The following is a 15349-nucleotide window of genomic DNA, read 5'->3' on the forward strand; positions in this document are numbered from 1 at the left end:
GTGGGGCTTTTGTGAGGCTCCAGTGAGATGGTCTTGGTACCTGGTTTAAACCGGGTAAATGTCACTTACTGCTAGGGTGGCCCCAGGCGGGGCATCAGCTGAAGTGAAGCTCCTCTGCTCACAGAGAAACCAGGTGGACGCACCCGCAGGAGGTCAGCTGTCCAGGTTCCTCCCAGTCTGACCTCACACAGGACCTCATCTCCATTCCACAGAGCCTGTCCAGTCCCTGTCTTATTTCACGCCAGGGCAGGTGGTGTCAACCCCAAAGACAGATGAGGAAACAGAGGTTTAGGGAGGGATGGCAGCCTGCCAGGGTGACACAGTAACCTGGCAGTGCAGCCTGGATTGAATCCATACCCCTAACCTTTTGTCCAGGCCTCCTGCTTACAAGAAGCAGGTCAAACAGGCTACTCTTCTCCCTCTGGAAAAATAAGTACTTCCCAGGAGGCCCTGGTGGGATGTGGCTCAGTTGTGTCAGGGCAGTTTGACTCTTAAGTGCTGGCCTCCCTCCCCCAGACCTGGGCAGCCTGGCACCCTCCTTCTGCAGTGCCAGGAGGTGGGGGCCCCTGATGCACCTGGGCGTCCCATAGGAAGGCGGGGGGCACGTGGAGCTGGTCCATAGCAGTCAGAGGACCTGTGCAGATGAGAGGAGTGTGGAGCCGTGAAAAGCTGGGCGGCAGGGCCTCCGTTGTCAGAAACAGTGGGTAGCATGTGAGCAGGGAACAGACCAAGGCCTGGGGCATCCTACTGTGTGTGCTTTACTCAGCAACATTTCTGAAGGATCAGCCCCGTGCCAGGCTCCGTGCCAGGCCCTGGGGACGCAGAGATGCAGAGTCTTAGCCCTCAACAGACTTGATCCACTGGGGGTGACTGAAAAAGCAAAGACATAAACCAACCCAGGATGGTGAGAGTTATAAGCCCCCCAAGGAAGAGACCCCAAGTCTCTGCTGGGCACATTTATTCTTCCACCCGCAGTGCCTGGCTCGTGGTGGCAGGTTCACAAGCAGGACTTGCTGAGTGAGTGGGGGCAGGGGAACAGGTGGATGTGAGCCCTGGTGGAGAGTGGGGCACACCCTCCTGGGAACCATTACTGCCCAGCAATGGTGGGAGCCATGTCCTCCCCCTAGGGCCGCAACCAAGGGTCGTCCTTGCACTGGGCTGGAGCCAAGGCTCCTCCTCCCCTCTCAGCTGCTGGGATTCTAAATTCCTAGCCCCTCCCAGGCTCGGGGGCATAACCCATGCAATGTGGCTTTGGTTGAGTTATTCCCCACCTGCCAGCGCCGCCACTGGTCAGATCCGCGCCCCTCCAGCAGGCATGTACCGCCGGGGCTCAGTCCAGGCGGTGAAGACCTGGGGATGCGAACCTTCCCCCCCTCCATCCCTTCCCCACCCATCCCATCTCATCCTCATGTCCATTCTCTCCGCCGGTTCCCGTCGGCTGTGTGTTCCATCGCTATCTCCCACACCAGTGTCCAAGAGACGCAAGGCCCATCTGCGGCGCCTGGATCGCCGGTGGACCCTGGGCGGGATGGTCAACAGGCAGCACAGCCGAGGTGACGATGCGGGCCGGCTTCTCCTCACCCACAGCTGCTGCCTCTCTCTCTTTCACTAACACTTCTCCTCTTTCCCGGGCTCTGCCTCTCTCTGCCCTGTGGCCTCCTTACCCAGATTCACCAGACAGACTTTCCTCTCACCTACTCTAGCTGGCGGCGGGGTGGGGGGGTTGGGGGGGCGGGAGGGGGGCGCAGGGGCCGCTTGGGAATCGGGGTGACAATGGGGGCAGCTCTGTCTTTGGCCAGCGTCCTGGGGGCAGGGGTCATGGGACTTAGGACAGGATTATGGGGGCAGCTGGACTCTAAGAAAGGCCACATTTACCCTGAAGCTTCAGATTGAGAGAACTGAGCGTGTTTGGGTCTCTGCCTGGGCCGTCCCCTCACCCCTGCCCTTCATTGCCTCCCTCCTCTGAGAAAGGGTTCCCTTGGCCAGAGCTATTCTAGCAATTACTTAGGGACAGAGTAGGAAGAAGGAGCAGCTCACAATCTCCTCATTCAGCCAGCTCCAGGGAAACTAGAGAAGGAGCAAAATCCAGACACAGCCAGGCCCCAGGGCACAGCCTCAACAAGTTCTGATGGTGGGGTCAGGTCCAGCTGGGGGCTCCAGCAGCCCCAGCACTAGCTGTTGGGATTTCAGCCTGATCAAGACTATTCCAGGGAAGCCCCTGGCCTGCCATACACGCTGATTAGGAACCAAGGCGTTTGCCAGTCCAGGGCCTTTCCAACATCCAAGAGCTTGTGAGGCAGGGAAATGAGGGGCAGGCCTCTGAACAAACCTCTAAACACCTCCAGAGCCCCAAGGCCAGTGGGTGGCCCATCTCTCCTGCCTCAAGGAGAGTGGAGGGTATGTGTTCCGGACAGTGACGGCACAGCCGGAAGGGTGTCATAAGCATTGGCTTTTCCAGAATTAGCAGGGATGCCCCATGACTCGCACCCTACCCCCAAAGCTTGTTCCTGAACGACTGTGAGACCCTGTTTTGGTATCTGCCCCGAGCCCCAGGCAGCAGCAAGCCTGGACTCAGGGGTGGCCACCGCCCGTGGCTGGCTCTGCATCAGGCTCAGCACGGGCTGCGAGGGGCCCAGCTTGTCCCGAGGGTGGAGTGTGGGGTGGACCCTGGGTGCTGGCGCAGGACAGGGGGCCAAGTCGTGGAAGCAGAGAGAACAGGCTGAATGTGAAGCAAAGGCACCATAGAGGTAGGATGGGTGGGGCAGCATAGCTGGGGGCCAGGCGGGGAAGCGGCCCTGAGCCTTGGCAGCAAAGGAGAGTGGGACCCTGGCCTGGAAAAAGAGCAGGGTGGAAGGTTTGGCCTGTCCCCATCCCCTCCCACATCTGCTCCAAACACCATCACACACTGAACCCCAAACACACCTCTGTCTCCACAACCACATGGCCTCTCGGACACTTCAATTGGTGAAGCATGACCGCCGGCACACAACCCCGAGAGCCACGGGTGTGGCCACGGTACACTGGCCCATCCAGGCCCTACACAGCTGCACGTCTGCGGTCCCGTGCACACAGCCACTCACAGTACACACTTACGCACCCTCACGTAGACCATTCCACGTTTGCACTATTTACACAGTCACAGATGCATTATCCACACAACCACATCGTAGGTACACCTCTGCAGCCACCCCCCAAGTACACGTATAGCTTCGTATGCGGTCTCGTATACATAACTCCTATACCACGTGTATATCGGCAACAGTATTTACGATTCTAAACATAACATGATGTAAGTAGACACAGATACCCAACTGAATGCATAATTCTATGGCCAGCCACACATATGTAAATATGTAAGCAAATGCGGGCCCACGACTTCTCTCTCTTGAATAAGAGACCTAAACAACATCCTTTCCCAGTCTTAGCCCTAAGTTAAATTAGGGCTAAGTTAAATCAGGCAGCCAAGAAAAACTTGCAGGAAGTTGGCTGGGAGAAACTTCGCTGCAAACAGCCGAGCTGACGAGGGGGGAACAGGCAGTGGGTCGTATATAACTAGACAAGAGAAAAGCAGTGCTTCCCCGGGGCCTCCACTCCCCCAGTCCCAGAGCCAACCAGGCCTCTGGAATCAAAAAGCCTCTTGCATCGGGGTTGGGTAAGTTGTAGGGACTGGGAGGGGAGCCAGGGAGACTGCTGACGGAGGGGAAAGTGTTTGGAAAGGGGAGGCGTCTGTGGTTTGGAAACTGCAGGGCTCTCCAGCCCCTGCTTCCAAAACCAGAACAGGCCCGGCCACCTACCCACCCCGTGGGCGGCCTGGCCAGCCCTCCCTGGGGTGAGGTGGCAACCATCCTCCGAGGGTATATCGGAGTGACCATGGCATCAGCGCCTCCCAGAAGCCCAGAGGTGCCCCCAGAGCTCCTGGGCCTCTTCCCTCAACTTGATTCCTAAGGGGCATCTCTTCTAGAGACCCCAAGCAACGCAAATGACTCAGCTCCCTCCCCCCCGCCAAGGTCATTTCTTTCAGTCTGGGCATCCTCCTGTCTGGCCCCCTAAGGTGGGGTTTGTGGCCCCTGTTCAGTGGAGGGACTGCCTCTGCTTTCCCCCAGGGAAACCTGTGAGGAGGGAGCTGAGACCCACAGGGCACGCGGCCACACAGAGGTAACCCACACCTTCCTCGTCCAAGCCAAACGTGGCGGAAAACCGAGCCCCCAAACAGGCCAATTGGAGGAGTTGTCCTGCCTGGGACCAGGGCTCTGAATTCTCACCTCCTAGAAGCTACGGTGCCAGGGTAGGACGAGCCTCCAAGCCAGCCAGCTCTCTTCCTGGGAGCGTAAACTCCCAGACATCTGCGTTCCCATGAGCCCCAGGGCCACCACGAAGAGGGCTTCGTGCAGGAGCAGCTCAGCCTTCCTGAGTAAGACGGACGCCCCTGGTTCTGCCCACCAGGAGGGGCAGGGGAAGGCAGGATGCTTACATGGCCCTCGGGGCTCTGTCCTCAGCACACACGCTGGGGACTGGGGAGGCTGGTGCTGGGGCCTGGCCCCCATGAAGCAGTCTAGGCCCTGTCCTCTGCCGTGGGGCAGAGAAGGGCTCCTCTGATCTGCCCAAGAGATAGGCTGTAATTTTTCTCTGCAAAAGTGACTTTGCCCAGGGAAACTTTAATGATGGCTTCCTGCATGAACCACAGGCTTTTAAAAATAGCCCAACTGAGCAAAGGCAAAATGTGGAGCCCAGGCCTCGGCTCACCCGAGCCTCAGAACCCTGGGGCCCTGGGGCCCGGCACTGCTGCTCCGGCCACCGCCCGGGCCAGGATTTACGGTGTCCCACTGGAAAATGGAGCGAGACCAGGAATAGGCGGGAGCGCAGGGGGCTGGACTATAAAACACGAACCTTCTCAAAGGCCCGAGTCAGAATCTGGCAGGGCCGGGTTCTCAGGCGGTCTTGGCGGCTCGCCCCAGCATGGCTGGGTTGGAATCTGAAAGCTTCCAGGAGCCAGTTGACGCCGAGAAAGGCTTGCATTTGAGAAGAGCGTGCTGAGCTGTGGAGGCTCCCGTGGGGCGTCACCTACCTTTTGCCCTTTGGCAGCCTGCAGATTCGGCCAGCGGCCTGCCAGCTCTGTCCTTGCGGCCTGGCAGGGCAGCTGTCTCCACCCCAGAGGGAGCTGCTATCTCCGCCCGGCGCAGGGCCGCAGACGGGACCCTGATAATCTAGGGAAGAATGAACAGATGGCCCTCCTGAGCAGGGGCTTAGGGTGGCAGCTGCCCTCTCCCCCACTACTGCCAGAGGCTTGGGCAGGCTGCCGGGCAGGGTCCAGCTGGGGGGTGGGGAGCGCCCGTCTCAGAGCCAGCTGTTCTGTGCCAGCAGCCTGCTCTTTTGAGCTCAGAGAGTCTCCCCCTCGGTGCCCCGGCTCAACACACCTTTGTCCTCATCAATGTACTCCATAGTCCCTTTGCAGCGCCTACTGTGTGCCAGGCACTGTCTCAGCCCCCAGGGAGAATCCAGGTCGGAGAGGACAGCACAGGTTCAGGGTGACCCTCCCAGAGGGTGTGCCAATCTCTGCCGCTTATCCTCCGCTGAGGGGATGGATGGGGCTGGGTGTTCCTCCCCAAGCTATTCCTCTGGGGAGACTCTCCTCCCAGGAGGCAGGGTGTCTGTGGCCGGCCAGCTGTGGGTCTGCCGGTCCCCAGCAGACAGGAGGCCTGAGCAGGGACTCCCATGGAGGCACAGGGTCCCTGCCAGGAGAGAGGCCCAAGGAATCCAGGAAGACACAAACTTCCCAGCCTCCCCACACTTGCCCCCCACGCTCCTGTTCAGCTCCCCATGGTGCCTCTCTCCCAGTGCCTGGGGAGCCCAGAAGAGGGCGTGCAATCCTACTGTAAGACCAGAGCAGGCAGCTCCCAGAGGGGCTCCACCGAGCTGTGTGGTCAACTCAGTCCCCCCCAGGGCTCCCGCCTGATTGTGCCGCACTGTTTTGCCTCTGCTCATTTGGCCCCTGGACCCTTAACAGGGCACATAACCATGCCCATAGCATCCTCTCGGGGAAGTTATGTGATCAGGCGAGCAGATGAGTGGTCAGGGGAGGCTGAGGTGTCCCTGGAGCTGTCAGAAGGTTGGGCAGAGGAGGGGTTTAAGGGTTTGAGGTGGGAGACAGGCTGAGAGAGCAGGTCTGGGGCATAGATGGACGCATGGCATGTTCAGGAAGGAGAGGGCTTGCCTTGAGGCCTCCAGGCATTGAGGGGACACCTGGGTTTGTTCTCAGACTCCCTGACTCGGGCCCCAGGAGGGCCAGGTTCCTCATGGCCCTGCCCTCAGCCCAGGGAGTTTCTGGGACCCTGAGGACTCCAGGCCCCGGCAGCCTGTCTGCAGTTATGGGACTGGGAGGCTGGGAGAGCCAGCTCTACGCTGCCTGGGGCTTGCAAGGCCACCTGGGGCCCTGGCCAGCTTTGGCACATGCAGGGCACAGCTGTGAGGCCTGCTCCCTTCTCTTCCCTTTGCTGGAAAAGCCAGAGGTTGATGCAGTACACCTTGGCCACCAACTAAGTGAGGCCAGGCCAGGGGGAGAAGGAGGCTGGACAAAGGACCTGTACCCCGTCCTCAAATAGCTGTGCTTTCTCGCCTCACCCACCACCCACAGAGGAGAAGTACGTCACTGTGCAGCCTTACACCAGCCAAAGCAAGGACGAGATTGGCTTTGAGAAGGGCGTCACCGTGGAGGTGATCCGGAAGAATCTGGAGGGCTGGTGGTACATCAGGTAAGAGCCCCAGCAGAGGACAAGGTGCCTCTCTGCCACCCCGGCCCCCAGGCTGGCCCTGGGCAGCAGAGTGGCTGAGGGCACCAGCTGGCAGGTCAGTCCTGACAGCAGCTGTGCACCCACGGCCTGGCTTGACGGCTTCAGTACCGCGAGGCTGAGCGGCCGTGACAGAGAGCGCTCCTCTTGCACACACCCTCCCGGGACACATAAGGCGGAGGCTGAGCCACAGCCAGCGGCGCACAGGGGCCCTGGCTCGGCTCGCAGGCAGTGGTGCAGTCCCTTCCCGTGCAGCCGTCAAGAGGGTCCAGCACATCTGAATTTGGGTTTCCGTGTCCGACCGTGGCTGCTTGGCGTGCTCTGCAGCTCGGGCCGCCTGCAGTGCTGGCGTCCACGGGCCTTGCCGAGGTCCCAGCAGGCGGCCCCTGCTGCCCACAGATGCAGGCTCGGGCCCGGGCTGTTCCGCTCCGCAGGGCTGGCTTCCGTGGCTGAGAGAGCTGGGGCGGAAGTCTGGCCTGAGCACAGGCCTAGTTCAGAGGCCTCTTGCTCTGCCCTTCACTCTCCTTGGGCCTAATCACACTTCCCAGCTGAGAAACCCATCCGGGGGTGTGAGTAGGGGAGTGGGCAGCTTCCTGATACTCCTGGAAGCAAACTAAACCCTGTGGGTTTCACTCACCTCTCCCCTACCAGGTCCTGCCCCCCAGACCCCTCTGCCCTGGGGCTCCCAGGCCGGCTAGCACCCCCCGCAGGAGGGGCTTGTTTCCAGGAAGTGTTCCTGGGTCCTTCAGAAGCAGCTCCGCTGTGATGATTTTGCCCAGTTTCTCTTCTCTGCCTGTAAGCCGGATGACAGAGAGTCCCTGTCATGGGCTCTGGGGACCGCCTCCCCAGCCCACCACACCTGGGAACCCCAGACCCACTGTGGGTAGGATGCGTGTTCAGAGCTGTCCCCCACCGAGGGCACAGATGGCCGAGGCGGCGGGGGCACTCACAAGACAGTTGCTCAGAACACAGCATGCCACAAGGTGTTCAGATTGGTCTGTGCTGACGGGTAGGATGAAGGTCGTTGGCCACATGGGATTGAACCTTAGAGTGACCTGCCAGGACATAGCGCCCCTGCCCCCGGCCCTGTGCACACCAGTCAGCGGGCTGAGGTGTCCCTTTCTGTCCCGTTAGGTGGGACAGGACTGTGTGTGCCTGGGCGTGTTTGCCCAAATCCACTACCCCTAGGCTTTGATGTTCTCTAAACAATGGAAACTAGAGCCAAGCCCACAATCCAGCCACCACGAGTCTGCGTGGGAAGGCCAGTGAACATTCTGGCAGGCTGCTAACCTAAACCACTCACCCAGAGGTTTTCTACAAGGCTGCTGGGTGTTTTAGTTTTCTAAAATAACCAATAAAATCACTCTGAGTTGGTTCCATCTAGTCAGCTCTTGTCCCCATGGCCTGGCCATTCAGCCGGTGGGAGCTGCAACTGAAAAAACCCTGCTGAAAAGGTTCCACCTTAAGAAGGCTGCCAGACACCCCCTTAAATATGCCTTTTCCCAGCATCCCAGGCTCTGTGTTGATCCTTACTTCCTGTCTTTCTTCTCCACCCACACCCACCCCACCCCCCGCCAAACACACACGCACACACGCACACACGCACACACACACACACACACGTGCCCTCCCTCTCTCCCCATCCTCCTTTTCCAGTTTGCTTCCCTCTGGAGTCATTCCGTGCTCCAGAGCTGGAAAGCAGATGTGAGCAGAGTTGGACCCAAACACACACAGCCTCTCCTGATTCACTTGCATCTCCCTGCCTGGAATCTAATTTTATCCATGTAACATGGAAGGAGCACATCAGGGTTTAGAATGGGAGCCCTCAGGACAGTGCACAGTCCTGACCATCACTCCCAGGAGACCTCGCGCCCCATCTCCGCACAGGTGCTCCCAGTGGCTGGCAGGTTCCTCATCTTTCTTACAAGATGAAGGGCACCAAGTTCTGGGCCAGATGCTGCCAAAAGCTAGCCGTGTGACCCTCTGCTACTTGCTTTGCTTTTCTGAGCCTTGGTTGTTGGTGTATGTAAGATTAGGTATCTTTACTAGTTGCTTCCATCCAGCCCTGAAATTCTGTGCTTCTGTCTGCCAGCTCCCTGACTTCCATCCGTTTGTTCACTGATGTCTGCCTTCCAAGCCCCAAAACGGGGATAGACGGCTGAGCTTGGGTCAGCCTGCCTGCACAGTCATGTGACGTGAACGTAGGAAGCCACCTCCTACCTGAACTTTCCAGCAAAGCTCAAACACGTTAGAAACTTGAACTTTCACATTTCCTTTCCTCCTACCTAATGAGCCCCCAAGAACAAGGTCAGATCAGGGAGGCAGGGGGGCCGGGGATTATCAGACATCTGGCATGGAGGAGCCATTCCAGGGAGCCAGATGTGTCCCAGGGAGCAGGCGGGGACATTGCACCCCAGACTGCAGGGCATTGGCCAGGAATTGCTGGACCAGGAAGTAAGTTCTCAGTGGGTTTGGGTAGGAGCTCAACACCATGAGGGAAAAAGGGAAAAACTTGTTTTCAGAAGTCAGCAAATCCCCTGAAATTAAGTCGGCCCCGTCATTTGCCTTTTGCTCTGTTTATGGGTTTGGGGTTTTGTTTCGTTTTGTTTTCGTTCTGCCACACCAAAGGCTTTAATTTTATCCAGTCACGTGCTTTATTTAGTCGTTTCATTTATGGTTTCTGCCTTTGGAGTTCCACTTAGAAAGATTTTCTCAGCCCCCAAGATTAAGCAAATATTCACGACTTGCGTTTTTAAGTTTGCTATACGGTTGTAAGGCCAGAGTCTCACTTGTTTTTCCTAACTGGATCGTCAGTCATCCCCAGATCACTCACTGAATAAGCCATCCTGACCCCACTGCTTTGAAACGTCACCTTTAGCGTTGGTCTGTCTGTGGACTTGTTCTGTGAACTTGATCCGTCTGCTCCTCCTGCAGTGGTGCCGACACTTCTCCCACTTGGCCACTCACTCTTTATACACGTCTTCCTAGTTGGTCTCAATATGTCTATCCTTCTGGATAAATGTTTACAGCTACTCTATCCCAGCATTTTGCAGAAGAGAAAATATTGAGCTCCAGGGTAGGGACTTGTCCGAAGTACCATAGGCCAGAACTCGGGTTTCCTAACCCTCACCTATGCTGCCTCTTCACCTCTCTGATCATACTTCCCTTTCTGACTGGGCATTTAACTCTATACACCTTCTCATTTCTTATCTCTAGAATTGCCCTCTGCTGTGGTGAGCTTGTAGGCCATTGCAAAGTCTACCTTTTAGGCAACCCCAAATCTGAGGAATCTTCTCATCTCAATGTCCCATGTCTGCCCGACGTTGCAAACAATGAGAGCCCGCACCAAGAGGGATCAGGCAAAGAACTAGGAGACAGAGAGGAAGCAGTGGTGTTCCCGATGTCTTTCCACTGGCCCTCGTTCCGGTTCTCTCCAGAGTAGTGGCTTTGCCAAGTGTCTTACAGAGCGCAGCAGAGAAAGCTCAGCTGGGCAAGGCCCGATGGAGACTGGGGCCTGGACAGGGTGCTCTCATGATGCCATGTCCCACTCCTCCCTGCAGATACCTGGGCAAAGAGGGCTGGGCACCAGCATCCTACCTGAAGAAAGCCAAGGATGACCTGCCAGCACGGAAGAAGAATCTGGCAGGCCCAGTGGAGATCATCGGGAACATCATGGAGATCAGCAACCTGCTGAACAAAAAGGCGTCCGGGGACAAGGAGACCACCCCAGCTGAAGGCGAGGCCCCAGAGGCCCCCATCACCAAGAAGGAGATCAGCCTGCCCATCCTCTGCAATGCTTCCAACGGCAGCGCCCTGGGTGTCCCCGAGAGGACCGTCTCCAAGCTGGCCCAGGGCTCCCCAGCCGTGGCCAGGATTGCCCCTCAGAGGGCCCAGATCAGTAAGAACCTCGCTGATCCCCGGGTCCTTGCCGCACAGCTCTTTAGAGAAGGGGCGTGAGGTGCAAGGAAAGCCTAAGGGGGGTCGGGGTGTGTGCAGGATCCCCATATTATTCTGTTCCTGAGATGTAGGCTGACCCCTGACCCCAGGCTCGCTTTGCCAGCTTGTCTTATGCTAATCACAAGCATGGACAAGGCAATTCCTTCCACTCCTCCGAGATAAATTGCATGCATACGTAAGCTGGTAGCATCACGAACGGTCACTCTGCAGATAGGTCACCTGGGCTGTGAGATGGGTGCTCACATCTCACATCTCAGAGTGCAAGGCTGCTCTATGAGTGACAGCCTGTAGATCATCTTGCTGAGCCTTACCCCTTCCTCCCTGTCGTCTTCCTCCAGTTACCGGAAATCTAAGACACTCGGAAGGGTGACTGTACCTCCCTCCACAAGCACTTTTAAGCAGCATCCTTCCGGAATCTCCTCCTTTCGTACAGGAGAAACCCAGCTGCCGGCCCCTCCAGATCTCTAGCATCTCTGGGGCAAGGATGCCTGCGGATTGAGGGTTAAACTGTTCTGTATTATGAGACCAGCTTCTGTTTATGTCCAGCCATTCTTAAAATCTGGAGGAAAGCTGTGTTTTAGTTTGGTTCTGAGCTTACATTAGCTTTATGCCTGAAACCTTCTGAGCAGCCAGTCGGGAGCTGTTTTGGGGGTACTTCCTCTTGCCTAGCGCTGTGCTAGCTTCCAAGGATTTGGTAGTGAGCAAAAAACAGACATGGTCTCTTCTCCTAAATTTGGAAATCTGATAAAGCTATCTACCCTTTCCCCTGAAAAAAGCCCCTCTGTCTGTACATTTTGAAATTGTGCACATCATTTTAGGGGGTTCACGGATCCCCTTGAAACACAGCTAAGGAAGCTTAAAGATCTCTCACTTCCACTGAAGAAGCCCAGCTCTCGTGCCTGTGGTGACCGAGAGCATGGGTTCCTCATAAATGTGGGAAAAGAGCGGGAACTTCCCAGCATCAGGAGATCACACCCAGGGAAGGGAGGGAAGGCACTGTGTCTGGCTGCGATTTCTGAAGCCCTGTTTCTTCTTCTAGGCTCCCCGAACCTCAGGACAAGGCCTCCACCTCGCAGAGAGTCCAGCTTGGTATGTGTGCTCAGTTTCTTCTCTCTTTCTCATTCCCTTTCCTGGGTGCCCCGTAGCAGCTCCCAGTAATTGGCTGTCTCAGTGCAGAGTCTGTTGGTCCAGGGCTTCCCCAGGGCCATGCTGGAGCTTCCAGCTTTGTGGGGCTGGAGGCAGGGAGGGAAGCCTGGGGAACCCAGCCTTCCTGGGGCCTAGCTGGACAGTTTTTAATCGAAAACACACTGCACTCTAAAGCTAAATAAATCCATCCCAGCCACGGCACTGGCAGACATAAACATTTAGACTGGCTGGCGAGAGTGTCCAGCCGGGGCATTGCCAGGGGCGGGAAATAGGGCTGCTGTCCATGTGAGCCTGGAAGACTTTCAGCTTTGCCTTCCTTGCCCGGGAGTGCCCAGTGGATGCCAGAACCTGGGAGGGCGCAGGGCAGACCAGTGAGCATCTTCTCCGGGGAGGAGGGTGGTAAATGGCAGGGACTTGTTTATGCTGAAGCTCAAAGAGGCTCAGTGCTGCTGGGGTCTGTGGCGCCTGTAGGTGAGGTTTCCTGGCATCCAGACCGCCACGGAGGTGGATGTGCACTCAGGGTGCTGGGGCTTTGGGTGAGAGGTGGCAGACCGAGAGCCCTAGAACCAAGAACTGTCATCTGGGGCAGTGGGATGCAGTGCAAAGAATGGGGCTTCAGGCCTGCCAGGCATGGATTCATACTCCGTTTCTGACACTGAGAAACAGCAAGCCCCTGGCCAGGTTGCTTACCCTCCAGAGGCCTCAGTTTCCTTATTTATAAGAGGGGGACAGTGCCAGCCATCTCCTAGGGCTGTTGTAAGGATGGGATGAGATGGTGTATGCAGAGGGCTGGCCATCGACTTTCCACTTCCTCTGTCAGCTCTCTGTGCACTATGTGTGGACAAGGATTCTGCAGTCACATCTGGGCTTAGCCGCAAGATTTACTGTGGTCAGTGACATCCGCCCCAGGGGGGTGGACAGCGGCCGTCACTGGAAGAGTTGGCCTTCCCTAAACAGGATTTTTGAAGATTTGGCCCCTGGAGATGGGACCGTCCTGGCCCTGGCCGTCAGCCCCACTGGAGTTTTCTATCTTGTTTCTCCTCCCATTTTACACAACTGAACGAGTTCTCCCCTCCCCTCATCTCTCTCAGCCCCAGCTAATTATTTTCAGGCAGACTTGATTTTGGCAAGAATGGGGTAATTCTTTCCACACCTGCCAAAAGCAGGGCTTGCTAGGGCAGAGCTGCTCTTTCCGGCTAGGTCCGTCCGACTCCCACCTGGCCGCGGGGGTCCAGGCAGGGCCGGGACCTGGGCCACCTCTGTGCGCATGCACGGCTGCAGAGCCAGCCACCAGGGCAGGGAAAGTTGACCTGGTCCCTCAAAACCAGCCTCCCCCGCACCCTTCACTCACTCTGACCTGAGGCAGCTCAGCTGTGACTGGCAGGATTAGAACATGCTGAGCCTTGAAGGACGAGGCAGGGTAAGAGGAATAGGGTGGCGTTTCAGGAAGAGCGTTCGGCTTCAGCTTATGTTTATAGAGCTTTTCCTGTGCCGCTGGCTGGACCAGAAGTTATGTTCATTATCTCATGGCCCTGTTATTAGTTCCATTTTACAGATGAGGAAACTGAGGCTCAGAGAGAGCAAGGGCCTTGCCCAGGGCCACGCAACTGGTGAATTGCTGAGCTGGGACTGGAGCCCACATGCGTCCACCTGCAGGCAGAGACCTTTTGAGGTCTTCCTGCTACACTGTAGCTGCTTCCCCCCCCCTCTAGCCTCCCAAACACGTGTACCTTTTTTATAAGATTGTTTTATTTTAACTCCTTTGTTTGATACCAGGCCATATTGGGAGTGATGGGGAGGCGCCAAGGCCATGTTGGCTGGAGTAGAGACTGGCTGAAGCTGGAATGTCCTCTCCACGAGGGCAAGGGGGTTGTCCTGTCCCTTTGGTTCACTCTTGCATGCCTGGTGCCTTGGACCAGAGTCTGGCACCCAGTAGACACACAACAAACATTTGTCAAGTGAATGAATGAGGCTCACAGCTCATGGGCTGTGGCTGTATTCTACATTTGCTTGCATGTCAGGCTTAGTTATCGACACGCCAGCATCTAGGAAGCATTTAGGCTGCCCAGCGCGTTCTACCTAACCCCAGAGCAAAGGATCCTGAGTGTATTCCGTGCTTGCCTAACCATTTGGCATCATCACGATGACAGACCAAGGGGTTTTCTGACCAACCCCACACCCCCTTACACCCACCCCACCTCTGCAGTCAGGTGTCACCCCGGTGGCCCTTCACCTGAGACTCAAGGACATGGCTCTCCTCTCCCAGGGGGCAGTGTGCACGGGCTTTGTTACAACAATTTCTCCGCTTTTTGACTTTTGTTTTGGGACCTAGCTGTTGAGGCTTCTGAAAACTGGATTCCAAAGATGTAAGGGTGGAAATTTACTTAGATGATCATTTTCATAGCTCAGACAAGTCTCAAGCGAATCCTAGGTGTTCTTAGCCTGATCAGGAGAGTGGTCTCTTGGTGAGCCACCCTGAGACTCAGGTGATTGATACATCCTCAGGTCAGCTGCTCTCCACCTGGTGTAGCCGCCACACTCACCTCAGTTACGGTTCTGATCAGGTGAGCCTCGCTGACTTGAGTCCTTCTCTGCCTCAGGGGTTCCAGCTGCCTAAGCCGCCAGAGCCCCCTTCTGTTGAGGTGGAGTACTACACCATTGCCGAATTCCAGTCGTGCATTTCTGATGGGATCAGTTTTCGAGGCGGACAGAAGGCAGAGGTGAGCCTTGGGCCATGGGGCTGAGGGTTATAATTCATGATGGTCAGATACCCCCCGTGTTTCCCATTTATGTCTTGCTGGCGACATTCCTGAGGGGCGAGCAGGAAAGGTGCAGAAACAGAACCCACAGGGATTAGAATTTGCCTAAAGCCAGTAAGTGCCACAGCCAGGACTAGAACCCACGGCTCCTGTCTCCACCCAGCTGCCGTCACAGCAGCGTTTCCCAAAGCATATTATAGGAGCTCGTGATGGGGACACTTTGAAACAAAGGGCCTCTGGGGTTGAGTTTGGAGGACAGTGAGTTAAACAAAACCCAACCAGCTTTGTTGTTTTAATTGCAGAACTTCTCAGAGCCTAGATATGGGGGTGTCACTGTGTGTCTCTAAGAGGGGACTGGAATAGGCAGTATCACCTAGATTCCTCTCCCAGGAGCTCCTGGGGGCCAGGGTTCCACAAGACCCATATTAGGAAGTGCTGCTGTTGGGAGAATGTGGTCCAGGCAGCCGGAGTAAGGCACTGAGGACCCGCTCTGGCCACGTCCACACCACAGGCACCTCTGACATTCGATGCAGTCCCTTCTCCCCCAGGTTCTGATGATTTCTCTCTGCAAGTGGGTAGCAGACCCTCTCCTGCTCCCTCCCAGCCAGTCTCCTAGCATTTATGAAACCCCACTTTGTGGCCAGCGCTGAACATGGCACTCCAGGGACCAGAGAAGATCTGTGACTCAGATCTTTCACTTGA

At 56.7% G+C, this 15349-nt stretch overlaps 1 protein-coding gene across 8 annotated transcripts in view; it reads left to right on the forward strand.

Annotated features, from left to right (window-relative positions):
* Window positions 1-15349, forward strand: part of SH3PXD2A (SH3 and PX domains 2A) — a 243186-nt gene that overhangs the window by 215543 nt on the left and 12294 nt on the right. For 6 of the 8 annotated variants that reach the window (XR_013824408.1, XR_013824409.1, XR_013824410.1 and 3 more), the window contains 5 exons: window positions 1470-1553; window positions 6632-6749; window positions 10346-10683; window positions 11782-11831; window positions 14489-14608. Coding sequence is in view for 5 of the 8 variants with exons in the window: in XM_079901013.1 (XP_079757139.1) it covers window positions 1470-1553; window positions 6632-6749; window positions 10346-10683; window positions 11782-11831; window positions 14489-14608 (710 nt within the window). In the remaining 3 variants the exon portion in view is untranslated. The remainder of the gene's footprint in view (window positions 1-1469; window positions 1554-6631; window positions 6750-10345; window positions 10684-11781; window positions 11832-14488; window positions 14609-15349) is intronic. The other 2 variants (XM_079901014.1, XM_079901011.1) reach the window with 1 other exon arrangement.

This window comes from Stenella coeruleoalba (assembly GCF_951394435.1).
Source record: "Stenella coeruleoalba genome assembly, chromosome: 16".
NCBI classification, from domain to species: Eukaryota; Metazoa; Chordata; class Mammalia; order Artiodactyla; family Delphinidae; genus Stenella; species Stenella coeruleoalba.